This window comes from Tiliqua scincoides, chromosome 4 (genome assembly GCF_035046505.1).
Source record: "Tiliqua scincoides isolate rTilSci1 chromosome 4, rTilSci1.hap2, whole genome shotgun sequence".
Classification (NCBI taxonomy): Eukaryota; Metazoa; Chordata; class Lepidosauria; order Squamata; family Scincidae; genus Tiliqua; species Tiliqua scincoides.
Genome location: NC_089824.1, coordinates 81,312,262 through 81,331,640, shown reverse-complemented (window position 1 = coordinate 81,331,640; position 19,379 = coordinate 81,312,262). Strand labels below are relative to the sequence as shown.

The following is a 19,379-nucleotide window of genomic DNA, read 5'->3' as shown; positions in this document are numbered from 1 at the left end:
ATGCAGGAACCTGGGGAAATGGATGGGTTCCATTGGGATGCTTGTGGGTGTGAGTGTCCAGGAGTGGAGGGTCCTCCGGGGGGGGGGAGCAGTGGGCCTGCCTATTTCATGCTGGGGGCACTAAGGGGAGACTCTGCTGCCCCCCAGGAGCCTGGAGCACCTCCAAGCTGGTGCCAGCCCTTCCTCCCCAGCTGCCACCCAGCACTTCCTGTAGCGACCCACATGGCAGGCAGAGCCCCCCAGTGCGCACCCTCAGCCTTCCCCGCCCGGCCGCCCGGTTGTGCTGCTGCTGCTCCTCCCCACCCCTCCCCCTCCCCGTCGCTCCTCCCCCTTCCTCCCGGCGGCCATTGGCCCGGTCCCCTCCGCCCCTCGCGCCGCCGCTCAGCTGAGGAGACAATGGGCGATCAAAGACGGGGAGGGGGAGGAGGAAGAGGATGGCGCTAGGCGAGGCTCTCTGCGCTCGGCTAGCGAGCCTGGGGAGGGACTGAGCCAGCCTGGGAGGCGGGCCGCGCAGCGCAGCGAGGGACGGGGAGACTCGGAGTGGTGGTGGTGGCGGCGGGCGGGCGCGGGCAGTCAGCGCCGCCGCCCCCAGCCCCTGCCCGGCCCGGCCCGGCCCCCTCCTTCCCGCGCCTCGCGAGGAAAGTGTGCGAGTGCGAGTCCCGTTGCGCAGCTTGCTCTGCGCACAAGTGCCAGCCACAGCCGAGGAGGAGGCGGCAGAGGCGCCGCGCGGGCAGCAGCAGCAGCACCACACGGCGCTGGAGAGGAGCCGCGGGGCCACGCGCACACGCAGCCCGGCGGCGGCAGCAGCGGCAGCAGCAGGGGAGAGGCGGGCAGGCGCCAGGCCCCCGCGGGCACCAACTGAGACAAAAGTCTCTCCAAACCAGCACCCAACTCCACCTTGGGAGGCGGGCGCCCCAGCATGGCTTCCGAGGAACTCTACGAGGTAACGTCCCCCTCCCCTCCCCCTCCCCGCCTTCCTGGCGCCCCCCTCCTGCCTGCTGGCTTCTGGGGGCGCTCCCATTGGAAGCGGATCCCCCCAATTTCTTCTTCCTTTCCTCAGTGGGGCCCTCTGTGTGTGTGTGTGTGTTTCCACATTGCAAGCCTGCCTCTCTTCCCTTCCCCCCACACCAGTGTCCTCCCCCCCACCAGTGCCCTCCCCCAGTTTCTGAGGAGGAGGAGGAAGAAGGAAATATGACTGAAAGGAGAGGAGACGGTAAAGTGTTACCATTGGCTTGCACTCTCTCTCTCTCTCTCTCTCTCTCTCTCTCTCTCTCTAATTTGCCACCCTTTGCCCCCCCCCAGTCTCACCAGCACACACAGCACTTGCACTCCACGAGGAAGGCAAGGGGGGGTGGCTGCTGCTTGCTGTTGGTGGACGGTGGGCAGCCTTGCTGACAGCCCGCGGACTTGTTCAGACTCTCTTGGAGACAAAAGTGTGCCAGCTTTGGTAGTGTGCAAAAAGCCCCATGCTTTGGTGTGCACCCTGTGGGGAGGGCAAGCAGAAAGGATCTCTGTTTGGGAGGGGGCTGCCCTTTTTCCCCCCTAGGTATGTGGGCACCTCAGCCTCATGCAGCAAGCCAGCTGCCTCGATGCAGAATTTAAACTAATATGTGTCTACATTCTTTAGCAGAAACGGCAAGGAGGGTAGGGTGGATTCGCAGCCGGTGCTCTGAAACCATCCTTGCTGCTCTGCGTGACGGGTGGCAGAGTGACCCCTGTGGCGTATATTGAGAGTCCTTAGTGTTGCTTGGGAAAGAGGTGACCACTTAACTTTGAATTTCCGGTCTTCTGCCGTCAGCATCCCACTCTTAATGTTCGTGAACACTACGTTGAGATTTCAGTTGGATATGACTTCCTGGTTTATATGATGTCAACAAAGCGGAAACTAGGATTGCAAACCATTATTTGGGACCCATTTGTGTCCTTTTGGTAAAGATGCATCACATACACTGAAGAGTCAGTAGTTCTCCTGTCCAGTGGTTAAGCTACAGGGGCCCATTGTGGTAAGTACTGCAGGCACTGCGCGGCCCCTCACACTCATCATCGAAACCATTCTGGACAGCAACTGCAATGCACAGGAGGTGCCGTTTGGTTCAGTGAGTGCCTGGCATTGCCATTGCCACCTGGAATGGCTCTGGTGGCATGTGGGAGGGGCCACTTACATGGTGCATTGCAGCGCCTGTAGTACTTGCCTCACCACTACCAACACCCCCATAGCTGCACCACTGCTCCTGTTGTGCTAACAGTATGTGGTATTTTAAAATTACTAGTACTTCGTCTAAGCCTGGAGTTGCTGGGTCCATTGAGATATAATGGACAAAGCATGAAACGTTGGGCAGTTTTGCCAGTACACCAGGTGAAACTTTCTATAATAGGAGAATGGATCCCTGTCAGCCAATGGAAAATAGACTTCATACATGTGCATTGAGTAGCTTTATTGAATATTTAATATCTTCAATATTGAATTGAATTGGAGTTTTTGAGCTGGTAAACCTACAATCAGATGTCATCCATTCTGTTGAAGATTTTCCCCATCTTTTGAGTCTAAAGCTAATTTAATCCTGGGGAGAACCTGAGAGTACAAAAATAGTTCTGTGATCAGGTTCTTGAAAGTAGTCTTATTCAGATCTTAGTACTTTAGAAAATATTGGCATTTTCTTGTTGGAATGGCTATTGGACCATAAGTATATTGTGCTTTTGCTGTTGAATGTGAGTCTGCCACCTAGATGCCACTTTTGAAATGGTTTTAGGTTACCCAATGGATAGAATGGTCAAAACTGTGTTCTTGGTCTTGCAAACCTCCACTCTACTCCACTTTTAATGTGGACTCTGTTTGAATGAAGGGAAAAAATCATTGTCCATGTCATGACTCTGTTGGCCTGATCCTACCCTGCACTGGTTCAATTGGGCTGCGTGGCCTGCACTGTATCCAGCACAGGTTTGGAGGAGGCTGGAGGTCTACTCAGGGCAAGGGTATATTTTTCCCCTTATACTAGTAAAACCCCAGCCTGCCCAATGGGGCTTCTCGGATCTGTGCCAGCTAAATAGCTGGAAGCTTCACGTAATGCCAGCAGTCCTGGAAAGGGGGTTAGGATACAGCAGAAACTCTTCTGATGTCACCCCCTCTCAGGCCTGTCCCACCTCCTTCTGCCCTCCTCCATCCAGAAACACCTCCTCCAATCCAAAATGTCCTCCCACAATGCAGTCTTAACCCCTGCGCTGCTTGGCACTTTATTCACCTCCACCAGCAGCCAGAGGCTTGGGTTCAGGTTGGCGCAAGCCTTTCCACCAGCGCTGCTTGGTCTCAAGGAGTTGTAAGTGTGCTTTATGGCACATTTGCAACACTCTAGGCCTGGGGTGTGAAATGCATTTCATACTGAGGGCCGAAGAGCATTCATGATGCCTGCTGAGGGCTGGAAGTGATGTCATTAGGCAGGAAGTGATGTCATTAAACAGGTCATAGCCAAAAATAAGCACTTTTTCTCACTTAGGAACTCATTAGCTGCAAATGACAGAAGAGAAAACATGCAAATCTTGATCATATTTCAAGGTATTGGAGAGCCCAATTTTCAAGTGGGCTGCTCTTTCAGCAGTAACTCTCAGCACTGTTCAGCAGCTGAGAGCCTGACGGCCAGATAAAAAGCTTCCGCGGGCCAATTCCGACCCCCGGACCTTATGTTTGACACCCCTGCTCTAGGCCAATGCAGTGGCCTAGACCTTGTGCTAACTGGGAGCCCAATCCTGGGCTTGGCGCGCTGGCTCACTGCTGGTGCGCACTGTCACAAATGTGCCATAAGGCATGTTTGCGAGGCTTACGGCCGGGTGAGCACCAGTGGTAGCCCAGTGCCTCCTGGCTCCTGGTGCTGGCCTAGTGCTGGGCGGGTGCCCAAGCTCCGCCACTTGGCTGTCTCACAGACCGCCAAGCCATGGCAAGGTAAGCAGAGACGGGGAGGAGCGTTCTGGGGAGGCGGGTGGAGGGTGGGGAGAGGGCAGGGAGGAGGCATACCAGGGAGGCAGGGAGAGGGCGGGGGGAGGCGTGTCGGGGGGGAGGGAGTGGGGAGGGAGGGAGGTGGGATTGGTGGAGCTCAGCTTCACCGGATCCTGAGCGTTCGTGTGGGGCTCGCCCGCCCGACACGGCTTTTACCTCACCGTCAACCTTTTGTTCGGTGGTGAATCAAGTAACCCCATTGCAGGACTACTTCCCTTACCCGGGGGAAGGGAATGAAATGTCACTGTGGTGCTGCCTGCAGTTGCCGTGGGTGTGTCGGATAAAGCGGCAGCTGTTTGTGGTGCCATGGAAGCTGCACGCCCTGGGAGCTCAGGATTGGGCTCCCAGTCAGCACTTAGGATTGCGCTGTCAGTCACATTAATTGGTCCATATAAACTGTTAGCTACACCAGCTAGCTACACCAGCTAATGTGCTGGAATAGTGCTTGGGACAAACTTTTAACTGAAAGGCATAAGCACATATTATGAAATTTTTTGCGAAGTACTTAATGTAATTGTACTGCTTTGGACCTAGCCTACGCTCAAAATGCTTCACTAAGTGAAATGTTGTCTGAACTCACAAATTGTACTGTATCTTGGCGATATAAAAAGTTTCTGTACATAGTTGTTTTTTTTTAAAGAACTGTCAGACACTAGTATTTTATGCACTTATAGTCAGTCACTCATGTACTCTACAAGACACCGAGATGCTGGCGTTGCTTGATCATTTCATTTTTCCATGTGGAAATATTGTCCTTATTGTCAAGTTTCAGGCGGAAGAGAAATGATCACAGTTCTGTCCTGTAAGGAAGCGAACAGAAATCTTTAGCTAAGATAAATGTCTTGTTAAAATAAGATAAATGTGACACTGCTGTGATCCAGTCTGATTCTCTGTTGATTCTTTGTTGAACGGTGCAATTATTAGTTGGAATTTACTAACATACAGTGTGAAATGACTCATTTGAGAGCTGGGATGTCGTAATATTAGATCAGTTCAAAATAATAGCAGGTTGAATTTGATTAGGTCCAATATAATGATTTATGGTTCTCATTTACACAATTTTCTGGAAATGCAAGAAAAATATCAAGAAGGAATATAAATGATGGCAGCTGAATGAACTTAGGAATCATTGACTTCTCTTTTTGTTGGGGAATAAAAAGCATGGACATTCTGGAAAAAAACTTTTCTTTAAGAGGGAAGTTTACTCCTTAGGTTGAAACATTGATTTTTGTTAGGAATAACTTAGTGCTGAAGATCTTAACTTTGGAGGGTTCTGCAGCTCAAACAAAAGCACCTTGGCCAATCAAAACTTGCTTTCTTATGGGAAAACGACTTCTTTGGAGAAGCAGTGGATCAAAGGCTGTCACTCCAAACTGGATATATTTCTCTTGGGGTCATTTAATTCAACAAATGAAGATACAGAAATCAAATGGCAACAATAAAATACCTGTGCAAGTTTCTTAAAATGAAAGTGAAACAAATTATGTTGGTGGATTTATGTCAGTGGACTTGTTGCACTCAAAAGCATTCCTGATGTTTTACAACAAGCATTCATTTTGAAAAGGTGGATGAACCTTGTGAACACAATTTCCTTTTCTTCTAAATCTGTTCACATGGATATCTGTTCAGCTGTTTATTAATGGTACCAAGACTTCTTCATATTTGGAAATACTGCATAACTTTTTTCCCCCTCAAGACTCTGGTTAGTTTGACTTGGAATTAAATAACTTTCACCCACCCTTCAAGTATGAGAAAGACATTGACAAATTACTTTCTTTACTGGATGATCCAGCCAATGAGCTGGGCAGTACAGGTACTACTTTTGATTATGATCTTGCTTATTGGGATTTTGGAAGCAATAGTTTAATGAGATTATCTAGATGGTGAGTTGCAAAGTTATAATTTGTGTTTTGGGATCACTGAATAGTTTTTAGTGAAAATGTATGTTTGGAATAACTGTACGGCTCCAGTGTGATGCTTCTGGGTATGGTTTCAAATAGCCAAAATACTTAAAGACTTTGTTTTGCTTTCAACTAGTTATGGTGGTTGTTTTACAGGCTGCTTTTTATTACTTTGGATTGTTTTATTGCATGATTTTATTCTGTTATGTAAACTGCCATGACTTCCTACAAGGGGGAAAGGCATGCTATAAGTGAAAATAAATAAATAATGGCTTGTTATAATTTGAACAAGATTTGGGATGTAAAATTTGTAATGTAGTTTGCATTGTGCTAGTGTCAGGGTTTTTTTTATAATGTTTTGGCTTTGAAGTGTGTTCACTGTGCTTATGAGGAAACTGCATTCTGCTTATTGGAGAGTGGTGGTGGTGAAAATGGGGAGAAGAAAGAATAATAGTACCATGTAATTCTAATAAACCTTTTTTTTACTATGTAAACCACTTTGTGAATTGCTATTGTTGAAAAGCAGTATATTTCTTAATAATAATGTGAACTGGCCTGGTCATTAAGTTCCTCTTCCGAGGTTCTTTTTTGAGTACGTTTTGCCTTGATAGGTAAGATAGGCAGAATCTAGGCGTGGGGTCTTGTTATCCTGTCTCTGACATCTCCCTCCCCATAGATACTTGCCTAGTGTCTTAAATTTTAGATGAGTTATGAAAATCGTTCACTTTACTCGTGCCTTTAAGAAACTTAGTTGCTGTTGCACCTTTAATGGAATTGTACTGCTCTGTGGCTTTGTTTTTACAGCTCTGTTTTAGACCACTTTTGTGCTTTTATAGTCTGTCTTATATCTGGTAATTTTCATTCATTTTTATGATAAATTGTTCTTTCTGTTCTCATGTAGAAGCTGCTTTAGGAATAGTCTTGTAAGTTTGAAATGTGGGGTAAAAACAAAATGTGCTAAAATCTTCCATCCACTCCTTTCACTTGAGCCATCATTTGGAGACTAAAAAGATTTAGCACTTGATCTGGTTTGGTTATTCTCTAGGGAACATGAGAACCAGACTGTCTGGCAACTATTGACACAATGTTCCACTATGCACCCTTGCTGTTTAGACTTGGTACATGGATGGAATAATCAAGATACAGGCTTGCATCACTTAATGACCTTCTACTTAAGAGGCTCTTAATGCAAAGAAGAGACAATTGGCTTTTAGCAGCCTGCGCAGCAGTTAAGTGTCTGGCAGGGAGTGTATACAACAGAGGCACTAGATGGGGCTGAAGGTTGGCTTAACAGCCTAATCACTTAACAACCTATTCTCATAACAACAGGGATTGGAGAATGTGTCCCGTCATTAAGTGACATACACCTGTAATAAAGTAATTGATTATGGTGAAGCATGACAGAAGGTTGGGTCTCTAGTACATAGAGCTCAGTCAGTTGTCACATACTATGGATTTATTGGTCTGAGAATTGTACTACTATTAATGGATTGCAATATGGTTATATTGTCTGTGGGAAGCAGTTGCTACTGTTTTTATCAGTGCACGAAACACAATTTAACCATGTAATTGAATTAAAATTTTTAGCCCTCCTGTTCCCAAGAGTTCAGAATGATTGGAGAAGGAAAATGCCTCTTTTTAAAAATCTTGTTATCTAATAGGATGAAGAGACAAGGGGGGGGGGGAAGCACAACTTGATTTATCAGTACATAAGCAGAGGTCTGTACCTGCTAAAGATTCCTCAGGTTCTGAAGTCAGAGAGACATAATAAGGATATTGAGCTAGGTCAGTGTTTCTCAGCCTTTGTCCCAAACATATCACTTATCATGCCAACATGTGTCCCTGTCCCTTTCTGGTCCAGCCACATGGAAACTCCTGGGAGAGGAGAAAGGTGGGAAACATTCATGCTCTTACTAGCAGCTTATCAGCTGATTGTTGGTAGTCAGCTGCTGACAATTGGCTGGTGAGTGGGAGCCTGCCAGAGAGAGAAGCTGATCATCAAGCCACAATCAGTTCAGACAGTGAAGACAGAGCTTTGTGAGGAGGATCAGCTTTGTGTACCGCTGGATGGAAGCTGAGGTACCACTGGTGGTATGAGTACCACTGGTTGAGAAACATTGAGCTAGATTATGAAAATGGCTTTAAAGGTGAAGAGAGAAAACATCTTTGAATGCCCAGCACGGAGAGAAGGCTGGGTTGAAATCTGTAAATAAATAAATAAATAAATAATAGTCAATTCATATTTATATGGAAATAATGTTTGCTATCTACATACTAAATTTCCATGTTTCGGAATGTGTAGTGGTAGGAATAGGAATCCTGAATTGATCACAGTTCTCCAGCACATTTCTACTACATTCCTGGAGCTGTGCAGCCCTTCTCTGACTTTCTTCTGCTTTTACATGTTTGTGCTGGCCCTGAATTATAGTCAGATTGAGGTAGATGTCTTGTGAGATAACTGACAGGAATAGAATATAAACATGTCTTGTTTGATCAATTTTCTGTTGACCAAAGTGGCCATTCAGATGCTTCTGAGACTATGAGGATGACGGCCATTCTCTGTTTGATCTCACCATCTGCTAATTGGAAACGTAATTTGTTTGAATACGATGGTGCCATTTAGCTATCATGAGTTGTACATGTTGATAGAATTGTTTTCTATGTATTTATAAAATCATTTTTCTTAAAGTTATAAAAAGTCAGAGTATGGTAGTGAACTCCATTAGATAATTATGTTTGATTGTAACTGACCCTGTTTGTTTAGAAGGAAAGACTAGTTGATCCTTCATGTAAGATGCATTTCTTAGATGGATATTTTATTGATGAAAGAACCCAAAGATACCCAACATATATGTTTTGGTTTATTTTATTTAAAAACATTTATATCATTTCCTAACCCAATGGGAAATCTGAAGGTTGCTTATGGTATTAAAATAGCAGATCATCATCATCACCATCATCAAAACAGTCATATAAAAAGCAAACTAGAAAAAAACAAAACAAAACGGAGAACTGCACAGTAGAAACAATTTAAGCCAACAGAAACCTGCCAGCAAACATTGTTCAAAGGCCTGATAGAATACAAAAATCTTGGTCACCTCTTTGGAATAGCACCTTTAGCTTCCATTAAGTGAGTTCTATCAGTTATATTTCCAAAGGTGATGGCACCCTCAACAGAACCTTCCTCTATGACCTCATGAAACAGGAAGATTCAGCCTAGAAAACAGACCTCTTCAGGCTAGAAAAGAGGCGCCTGAGGGGGGATATGATTGAGACATACAAAATTATGCATGGGAAGAATAGAGTGGATAGAGAGATGCTCTTTACGCTCTCGCATAACTCCAGAACCAGGGGACATCCACTAAAATTGAGTGTTGGGAGAGTGAGGACAATCAATGTGTGGTTGGTCTGTGGAACTCCTTACCACAGGATGTGGTGATGGCATCTGTCCTAGATGCCTTTAAAAGGGGATTGGACAAATTTCTGGAGGAAAAATCCATTACAGATTACAAGCCACGATGTGTATGTGCAACCTCCTGATTTTAGAAATGGGCTATGTCAGAATGCCAGATGCAAGGGAGGGCACCAGGATGCAGGTCTCTTGTTGTCTTCTGTGCTCCCTGGGGCATTTGGTGGGCTGCTGTGAGATACAGGAAGCTGGACTAGATGGGCCTTTAATCTGATCCAGCAGGGCTGTTCTTATGATTCATTTGAAGATAGATAGGTATTGTGATCTCAATCTGTGAAGGACTTTATAGCTCTCACTCACACTTTCACTCGTGCTTGGAATTGTGCTCAGAAACATCATTAAACTGTCCTCAAAGGCAGCCTCACATAGTTACAACAGTGCAACCTCAATGACACCAGTGCATGGAGAACCATAGGCAGGTCTGATTGATCTAAGAGAGAACTTGACTGGAATACAAACCTAAACTGGCTAAAAGCATTCCAGGCTACAGCTATCACCCTGATTACCCTGATACAAATTCGGATCCAAGAGCACCCCTGAACTGTGAACCAGATCCTTCATGAGGAGTGCAACTCCAATCATTCATGGGTCACAGATCTCTTAACGAGCAGCACCTCTTGTCCGGATTTGATTGCAGGCCACAGTGAATGTTTCACGATGTGTGCATGCTGTGAGAACTCTGGCTTCTGCCAGAGTACATTTGACAAAATGAACATGAGTTTTCCTGCATGGCAAGTAATACCTGGGTAGGAGATAAGTCTTATGTAACTTGGCTATATGGTTAGGTAGATAATAGGCATATATAACAATGAGAGAGAAATATGCAATTATAAAAGAGACTCCAGGTGCCACAATAATGTTGTGTGAGTATAAGTCAAGGGGTGAGGCTTGTTTTGGAAAAATTGCTGACGTATTATCTCCCAATATGATGTATTTTGTGTAGTGTAAGGTTAGTGGTCAGCAGAGAGCTTTTGGTGGCAGATCTAAGGAAGAATGATTCATCTTTCGGGGTAATGACAACATGAAATGTAATCATGCGTTGAAGGGTTTAATTTCTACTAGTTTTTCTGATTTTTGTAGAAATTCTGTGAGATGACAATATTCAGAAAGATAATGTTGTAAAAAGGATGTACTCTTGTACCGAACATAAAAAACCTTGCTTTAAAGCAATGCCTGAATTTCATACAACGTTCTTTAAAGTTTCAGTGAAATCGCACAGTATTTCCTTTTAAATTTCCTTTAGTGAGTTACTGGGTTGCTCCTAAGTTCTTTTCTGAAATCAGACTGTATTTAAATAGAATTGCTTGTGTGATACTTAATATACATATTTACTCTGGCTTTCCATTAAACACTAAAGGTGGCTTGCAGTAAAATACATCATTAAAAGACAGCAGAGATGGCAGTTAAAATTAATAGAAGTTGCATGTCAAAGATAAAAATTAATAAATACCAGACCTTAAATACTTGTTCACAGAAAGATATTTCCTTCCCAGTGTGGAAAGCATCCAAATAGGGAGCATGATGGACCTCCCTGGGAAGGTAATGAAACCACAGGGTAATAAATAATTTTTACCTGGGAAGGTAAAAATCTGGACATAGCTATAGAGAAGATCCTCTCTCATGTCTCAAATACAATTCTGTTGGTGGGATGTAAAGGAGAGTCTCAATAGATTAGAACAGGGGTCTCCAAACCCTGATCCGGGGGCTAGATGCGGCCCGCGGTAAGCCTCTATTTGGCCCGTGGCCAGCCTCGTGTCCCCTGAAAGCCTCTGGCCCACTTGGCCAAACATGACTGGAATTGTGCTCTGGTTGCGCCTGGAGGGTATTCTAAGGTTCACAGAGTTTGAAGGAATGAGCCCATTCATTCATTTATTCACTCATCCAAGTTCCATCTCTATTTATATAAATTTTATATTTAAATTTTTTTCCGGCCCCCAGCACCGTGCCAGATATTTGATGCGTTCCTCTGGCCAAAACATTTGGAGACCCCTGCATTAGAAGATCTTAGTAGATAGATCGGCCCAATGGGAGAAGATGATCCTTAGATAATTCAGTCCCAAACTGATTAGGACTTGATAAGCACTTTGAATTGGTCCTGGAAATCGGACCAGAAAGCAGTGAAGTTGTTTTATTAAGGGGGTCGGGTACTCCCAATAACTGGCTCCAGTCAGCAGTTTATCATAGTGTTCTGAATTGACTGAAGTTTCTGGACCTTTTTTTTCAAAGAAAGGCATTACAGTGAACCAGATGTGATATAACTAGAGCACTATTTCTCAACCAGTGGTATTTGTACCATTGGTGATACTTGGGATGCTGTGCTGTGGTATTTATGGGACCCCCAGACTCCCACTACCTGGCTGCAAGACCAGCAATGCAACACAATAAGCAGCAGTAGGGGGCTTGATGGGCAGAGCTCCAGCTTGCACTTTTTGCATGCTTGAAAATGTTCTTCTGTATGGCCTGAACCTCTTACTGGTGTTTGTTACATTGCATCTGCCCTCCCAACCTGGAAGTAACTGGTGATGACATAATCGCCAGTTAATTCTGATGGTACTTCCAATAGGTACACCACACAAAGTGGTACAGCAGGGAACAAATGTTGAGAAATGCTGAACTAGAGCATAGATTACTGTTACCAGATCTGCATTTTCTAGGTATGGATGTCTCACCACTGCTCCCTGTTGAGACATCCATACCTAGAAAATGCAGATCATACGGGATGCAGGGGGGAGGGGCACGAGAGGGGTTTGTGTGTATCAGGAAGTTGAATAGGGAGCAGTGGTGAGGCAGACGGGATGCAGGGGGAGGGGCAGGAGAGGGGTTTGTGTGTATCAGGAAGTTGAATAGGGAGCAGTGGTGAGGCAGACGGGATGCAGGGGGAGGGGCAGGAGAGGGGTTTGTGTGTATCAGGAAGTTGAAAAGGGAGCAGTGGTGAGGCAGACGGGATGCAGGGGGAGGGGCAGGAGAGGGGTTTGTGTGTATCAGGAAGTTGAATAGGGAGCAGTGGTGAGACAGACGGGATGCAGGGGGGAGGGGCACGAGAGGGGTTTGTGAGTATCAGGAAGTTGAATAGGGAGCAGTGGTGAGACAAACGGGATGCAGGGGGAGGGGCACGAGAGGGATTTGTGTGTATCAGGAAGTTGAATAGGGAGCAGTGGTGAGGCAGACGGGATGCAGGGGGAGGGGCAGGAGAGGGGTTTGTGTGTATCAGGAAGTTGAAAAGGGAGCAGTGGTGAGGCAGACGGGATGCAGGGGGAGGGGCAGGAGAGGGGTTTGTGTGTATCAGGAAGTTGAAAAGGGAGCAGTGGTGAGGCAGACGGGATGCAGGGGGAGGGGCAGGAGAGGGGTTTGTGTGTATCAGGAAGTTGAAAAGGGAGCAGTGGTGAGGCAGACGGGATGCAGGGGGAGGGGCAGGAGAGGGGTTTGTGTGTATCAGGAAGTTGAAAAGGGAGCAGTGGTGAGGCAGACGGGATGCAGGGGGAGGGGCACGAGAGGGGTTTGTGGCTATCAGGAAGTTGAATAGGGAGACATCTAAGAGAAGGAAAACTCTGATTCCAAACCTCCACTGCCTTGTGGCTACATCCAGTTGTGGAAAAGGCTTCAGGAGTCAACCTTGAGGCAAAATCAGGAGCCGGAGTCCCTCAGGCAGTTCGTGACTGCACACAGTCACGTTCTGGCAACTCCTGCGACGCCGCTGGAACCAACCGTATTGGTTTCTGCCTTTCCATTGGATCATTCCAGCGACGTGGAGAGGGGGGAATTTGCTGCATGGGTAACAGCCTATCCTCCATACCTTCTTTACCCAGGCTTCGCGCACTGGAGAGGACACTCCAACTTCGCCATACGGCGTCGGCACAACACAGGAAGCAGCAGTTACCGGTTATAAGTCTTTGCTCGATTGGCGTAGGGCATGACGCCAGGGGCTGCTTCCGACAGTGGGAGAGATCATTGCATCTCATTGGGCAGCTACTGCCCACCTTAAGCTGGGCAGTCCCCAGCCAGTAAGGTGTTGCCTCGCCACGGTCCGTTAACCTCACGGGGTGCGTGGGGTTTAGGGTGAAAACCGACAAGCAGATCGACAACTCTGCACCATGCAATAGAAAACAGAAAACTCCTGCCCTAAAGCTGGGCACCTGGAACGTAAGGACAATGACACCTGGCTTCTCTGATGACCTGCAAGCAATAGACGATGCACGCAAAACAGCTGTCATCGACATGGAGCTGAGCAGACTGCAGATGGACATCGTCGCCCTTCAAGAGACAAGGCTGCCAGATTCCGGATCTGTCAAGGAGCGAAATTTCTCATTTTTCTGGCAGGGAAAACCACCAAACGAAACCAGGGAACATGGTGTTGGCTTTGCGGTCAGAAATACCCTGCTGAAATCCATCATCCCACCTACTGTGGGAAGTGAAAGAATTTTGTCCCTGCAGCTCCAGTCATCAGCAGGACCTGTCACTCTCATCAGTGCTTATGCACCGACTCTGTCGTCTCCAGCAGAAGCCAAAGACAAATTTTATGATGACCTGGCCACCACTATCAAGAAGATCCCCGTAAAAGAGCCAATGTTCATCCTCGGCGACTTCAATGCTAGAGTTGGTGCTGATAACAGTTCGTGGCCCACTTGCTTAGGTCAGTTTGGCACTGGGAAGATGAACGAAAATGGCCAACGCCTGCTAGAGTTGTGCTGTCATCACGGTCTCTGTGTCAGCAACACGTTCTTCAACACGAAGCCCCAACATAGAGTCTCTTGGAGACACCCAAGATCAGAGCACTGGCACCAGCTCGACCTGATTCTCACCAGACGCTCCAGCCTTCCCAGCATCAAGATCACACGCAGCTATCAGGGTGCTGCCTGTGACACCGACCACTCGCTGGTGTGCAGCAGAGTGAAACTGCAAACAAAGCGACTGTATCACACGAAAAGGGAAGGTAGACCTCGCATTGATACGAGCAAGACCCGGGATCAGAAAAAAGTGGAGGAATTTGCACGAGCGCTTGAGGAATCTCTTCCAGGCCCGGTTGATGCAAACGCATCCAACAGATGGGAACATTTCAAGAATGCCGTTTACAACAACGCCTTGTCCATATTTGGCAAGAAGACCAACAAGACGGCAGACTGGTTTGAAGCCCACTCTGAGGAGTTGACACCAGTCATTGAGGAAAAGAGGAGAGCTCAAACAGCATACAAGGCCTGTCCCAGTGAGCGCAACCTGCAGGTCCTCCGAGGTGCTCGCAGCAAAGTCCAGCAGACTGCCAGGAGATGTGCTAACGACTACTGGCTCCAGCTCTGTTCCAAGATACAGATAGCAGCTGACACAGGCAACATCAAGGGGATGTATGATGGTATCAAGCAGGCCCTAGGTCCAACACAGAAGAAAATTGCCCCTCTGAAGTCTGCAACAGGCGAGGTCATCCAGGATCGGGCGCAGCAGATGGAACGCTGGGTGCAGCACTACTCTGAGCTATATTCCAGAGAAAATGTAGTCACCAAAGAAGCGCTGAACAACATTGAGTGCCTGCCTGTGCTGGAGGAGCTTGACAGTGAACCAACCCTAGAAGAACTTCACGTGGCCCTGGACTCCCTTGCCTTTGGCAAGGCACCTGGAAAAGACAGCATCCCTGCTGAAGTCCTAAAGTGCTGCAGAGAGATCATCATCACTGAGCTGCATGAAATCCTTTGTCTCTGCTGGAGAGAAGGTGGAGTACCTCAAGACATGAGGGATGCAAACATCATCACGCTGTACAAGAACAAAGGCGACAGGGGTGACTGCAACAACTACCGTGGCATCTCTCTCCTTAGTGTTGTAGGAAAGTTGTTTGCCCGAGTTGCACTAAAGAGGCTCCAGGTACTTGCAGAGAGCGTTTATCCAGAATCACAGTGTGGATTCCGAGCCAACAGGTCCACCACTGATATGGTATTCTCCCTTAGACAACTGCAGGAGAAATGCAGGGAACAACGACAGCCACTCTTTATAGCCTTCATAGATCTCACGAAGGCTTTCGACCTGGTCAGCAGGGATGGCCTCTTCAAGATTCTCCCCAAGATTGGATGTCCACCCAGGCTCCTCAGCATCATCAGATCCTTCCACAAGGACATGCTGTCTTTGATGGCTCCACGTCACACCCCTTTGACATCCGAAGTGGTGTGAAGCAGGGCTGTGTTCTTGCATCAATCTTGTTTGGGATCTTCTTCGCTGTCCTGCTGAAGCAGGCCTTTGGAACTACAACAGAAGGCATCTATCTCCGGACCAGATCAGATGGAAAGCTCTTCAACCTCTCCAGACTGAGAGCAAAGTCCAAAGTCCAGCTGAAATGTCTGCGTGACTTCCTCTTTGCCGACGATGCAGCTATCACTACCCACTCTGCCAAAGATCTCCAGCAGCTCATGGATCGTTTTAGCAAGGCCTGCCAAGATTTTGGACTGACAATCAGCCTGAAGAAAACACAGGTCATGGTTCAGGATGTGGACTCACCTCCCTGCATTACAATCTCTGCGCATGAACTGGAGGTTGTCCATGACTTTGTGTACCTTGGCTCAACGATCTCCGACACTCTCTCGATACCGAGCTAAACAAACGCATTGGTAAAGCAGCTACCACGTTTTCCAGACTCACAAAGAGAGTCTGGTCCAACAAGAAGCTGACGGAACATACCAAGATCCAGGTCTACAGAGCTTGCTTCCTGAGTACACTTCTGTACTGCATCGAGTCATGGACTCTTCACTCACAACAGGAGAGGAAACTGAATGCTTTCCACATGCGCTGCCTCCGACGTATTCTCGGCATCACCTGGCAGGACAAAGTTCCAAACAACACAGTCCTGGAACGTGCTGGAATCCCTAGCATGTATGCACTGCTGAAACAGACGCCTGCGTTGGCTCGGTCATGTCGTGAGAATGGATGATGGCCGGATCCCAAAGGATCTCCTCTATGGAGAACTCGTGCAAGGAAAGCGCCCTACAGGTAGACCACAGCTGCGATACAAGGACATCTGCAAGAGGGATCTGAAGGCCTTAGGAGTGAACCTCAACAAGTGGGAAACCCTGGCCTCTGAGCAGCCCGCTTGGAGGCAGGCTGTGCAACATGGCCTTTCCCAGTTTGAAGAGACACTTTGCCAACAGTCTGAGGCTAAGAGGCAAAGAAGGAAGGCCCATAGCCAGGGAGACAGACCAGGGACAGACTGCACTTGCTCCCAGTGTGGAAGGGATTGTCACTCCCGAATCGGCCTTTTCAGCCACACTAGACACTGTTCTAGAACCACCTTTCAGAGCGCGATACCGTAGTCTTTCGAGACTGAAGGTTGCCAACTACTAGGTATGGATGCTGCTGGTGTCTCAACCGAAGTTGGACAAATGTACTCTTGGCTATGCATGCCATCTGGCACAAAATATTGTAGTCAGATTATTGACTGGGTTTCACAGATGTAATCATATTGTTCCAGTGCTTAAAATCTTTACTAGGTACTAGTTTGTTTCTGAGTGCAATTCAAAGCTTTGGAATTTTGTCCTATACAGCACGGAAGGTCTGTGACTGGAGTGTTGAAAGGATCATCAGATTATATGTGAACTGGCCTGCATTCCCCCCCCCCCCCGTTTCATTAACTGTGAAAGTTAGATTACTGAATGTGCATAAAACATGCACACCCCACTTAAGGATATAGGCAACCCTTGGTTTCTGCGAGTTTGGGACGTGTGTATTTGAATACCCACTGGTTCTGAACCCATAGAGTGGGCCACCTGTTGCTTTGTTCTGGTTGGGTCTGGAGGCCCTTCTGAGTGCTGAAAACCTTGACTTCTGTTTTTTCAACTGAAAACCAGAAGTTGTAGTTTTTGGCTTTTTGAAGGTCTCAGAAAGGCCTCTAAACCCAACTGGAGCACAGCTCCAGTCAGGCTCAGAGGGCTTGGTGCTCCCCTGAAATCTGCAAATTCCAAAATCAGTGGATTTTGGTATCTGCGGGGGGTTCTATTCTCAGAACCCCTGTGGATAATGAGGGCTGCCCTGTAGTTCCAAAAAATATTCTAGTTCCTGTTTTTAAAAAAGTATACAGTAGACACAATCCAAACTTACACTTATGCATGCAGTGGTTAACAGTACAATCTTATACGTGTTTACTGAGTAAGACCCATTGTGTTCAATGGAGTTTACTCCCAAGAAGGAGTATGTAGGATTGCAGCCTAGGTCCGGAGATTGAGCTCTGAGTCAGGCCTTCCTTGCCTAAAATCTTGCCTCCTCCATGAACTGACTAGGTGTCCTTAGGCAAGTTACTCCCACTTGCAAGCATCACAAATACGGCATAACTTATTTGAAAGCATACAAAAGCAAAATGCATACAAACCTCAAATTTACCCCTTCTTATCACTTAAAGTAGTACACGCCACTCCTGCAGCTGAGTCTGTCAAAGGCTATTACTGTGGCCAACCACACTAGAGCATAGTGTGATTTTAGCATGATTTTAGAAATGGGTTATGTCAGAATGCCAGATGCAGGGGAGGGCACCAGGATGAGGTCTCTTGTTATCTGGTGTGCTCCCTGGGGCATTTGGTGGGCCGCTGTGAGATACAGGAAGCTGGACTAGATGGGCCTATGGCCTGATCCAGTGGGGCTGTTCTTATGTTCTTATAGTACGAAGTAATATGAAGTTATGAAGTATATACAGGTTGAGCCTCATTATTTCCAAGGGTTCTGTTCCCAGAACTCATGCTGATGGCAATAATCAATTTATAAAACAAAGTGCCTTTGCTCTGTGGTTCAAAAAAACCTTGCTGAAGATAGAGTCATTAAGAGGACAATCCAACCATCAGTCTCTCTCCAGTCGCTTAGAAAGGATTATCTTTCTTTTAGGTGTTCAGGGGGAAGGGAGGGGGTTGCTTGGAGAGAGAATGGCTAATGGATTGTCAGCTGGCTGCCCTCTCTAACTATTGTAAAGGACTATTTTCCTTTAACTTAAAGGGTCCTTCTCATCATGTTGATTTAAAAATCTCTAAAACAGTAAAAAAAAGCATTTTAAACAGGTGCATTTTTCCCCTTCTCCAGGGATCAGCACATTCCTTCTCATTTGTGATGGCCATTCGTGATGAGTTAAATCCGTGTATAAAAAATCTGTGTATAACAAGGTTGGACCTGTATAGGAAACTAGGCTCTCTTGAATCACAACAGCAAAGATAGGACCCTGTTTTCAGTTTTACAAGCTACAGCTAAATTACACAATCAAGGTAATACTTGCAAACTCTCAAGTAGGAATATGGCAAATCTCATGTCACCATCCTCCCCACTCCCAGCTACAATTCTAACTCTGGATCTTGATCCAACATCCTGTCCTACACAGACAAATATGGGCAAACCCTTCAAGGTAGAACAGTTCAAAACCATTAAAACCCTAAGCTGGGGGTGTCACACATAAGGTCCACAGGCTGAATGTGGCCCCAGTTACAATTTACCTGGCCTCCATTATAATTGGGCTCTCCCAGAGTGATAATTTGACTCATATCTTGAAAATATGAGCAAGATTTGCCCATTTTCTCTTCCGTCATTTGTAGCTAATGAGTTTCCATGTGAGAACAAAGTGTTTATTTCTGGCCACCATCTGCTTAATTATGTCACTTCCTTCTTAATGATATCACTTCTGGCCCTCAGCAGGCGCCTTGAAGGCTAACTCTGAATGAAATGAGTTTGACATCCCTGTTCTAGGCTGAAGTAGGTTGCTGTGCCACAGCCCTGAATGTAGTTCTTCTCCATTCTCTTTACACAACATTAAATTCAACTTCTAGAAGTATCCCACCATTGGACACTTACCATTCAAAAATTTTGATTTTGTGGCTTCTGCTCTACACTGAAATCTACATCCAAATTGCTTTATACCCAATTAAAAATGAAATCCAAATATATGCAGAATCCAAATAGCACACACTCTCAGCACCATTTGGTATATACATAAACTTCTCATCCACATGTTTTTGCATTTTCTTCTCTTTTGAAGAAATGATACAATTGATTAGATGTGCAAAAGTGTGTCCTTTAGACT

At 46.4% G+C, this 19,379-nt stretch overlaps 1 protein-coding gene across 2 annotated transcripts in view; it reads left to right on the top strand.

Annotated features, from left to right (window-relative positions):
• The first annotated feature begins 568 nt into the window (after positions 1–568).
• The window catches only part of CDYL (chromodomain Y like), a 125,685-nt gene continuing 106,874 nt past the window's right edge, over positions 569–19,379 (top strand). For both annotated transcript variants that reach the window (XM_066624141.1, XM_066624140.1), the window contains exon 1: positions 569–943. In XM_066624141.1, coding sequence (XP_066480238.1) covers positions 920–943 — 24 coding nt within the window. In that variant the 5' untranslated portion in view covers positions 569–919. The remainder of the gene's footprint in view (positions 944–19,379) is intronic.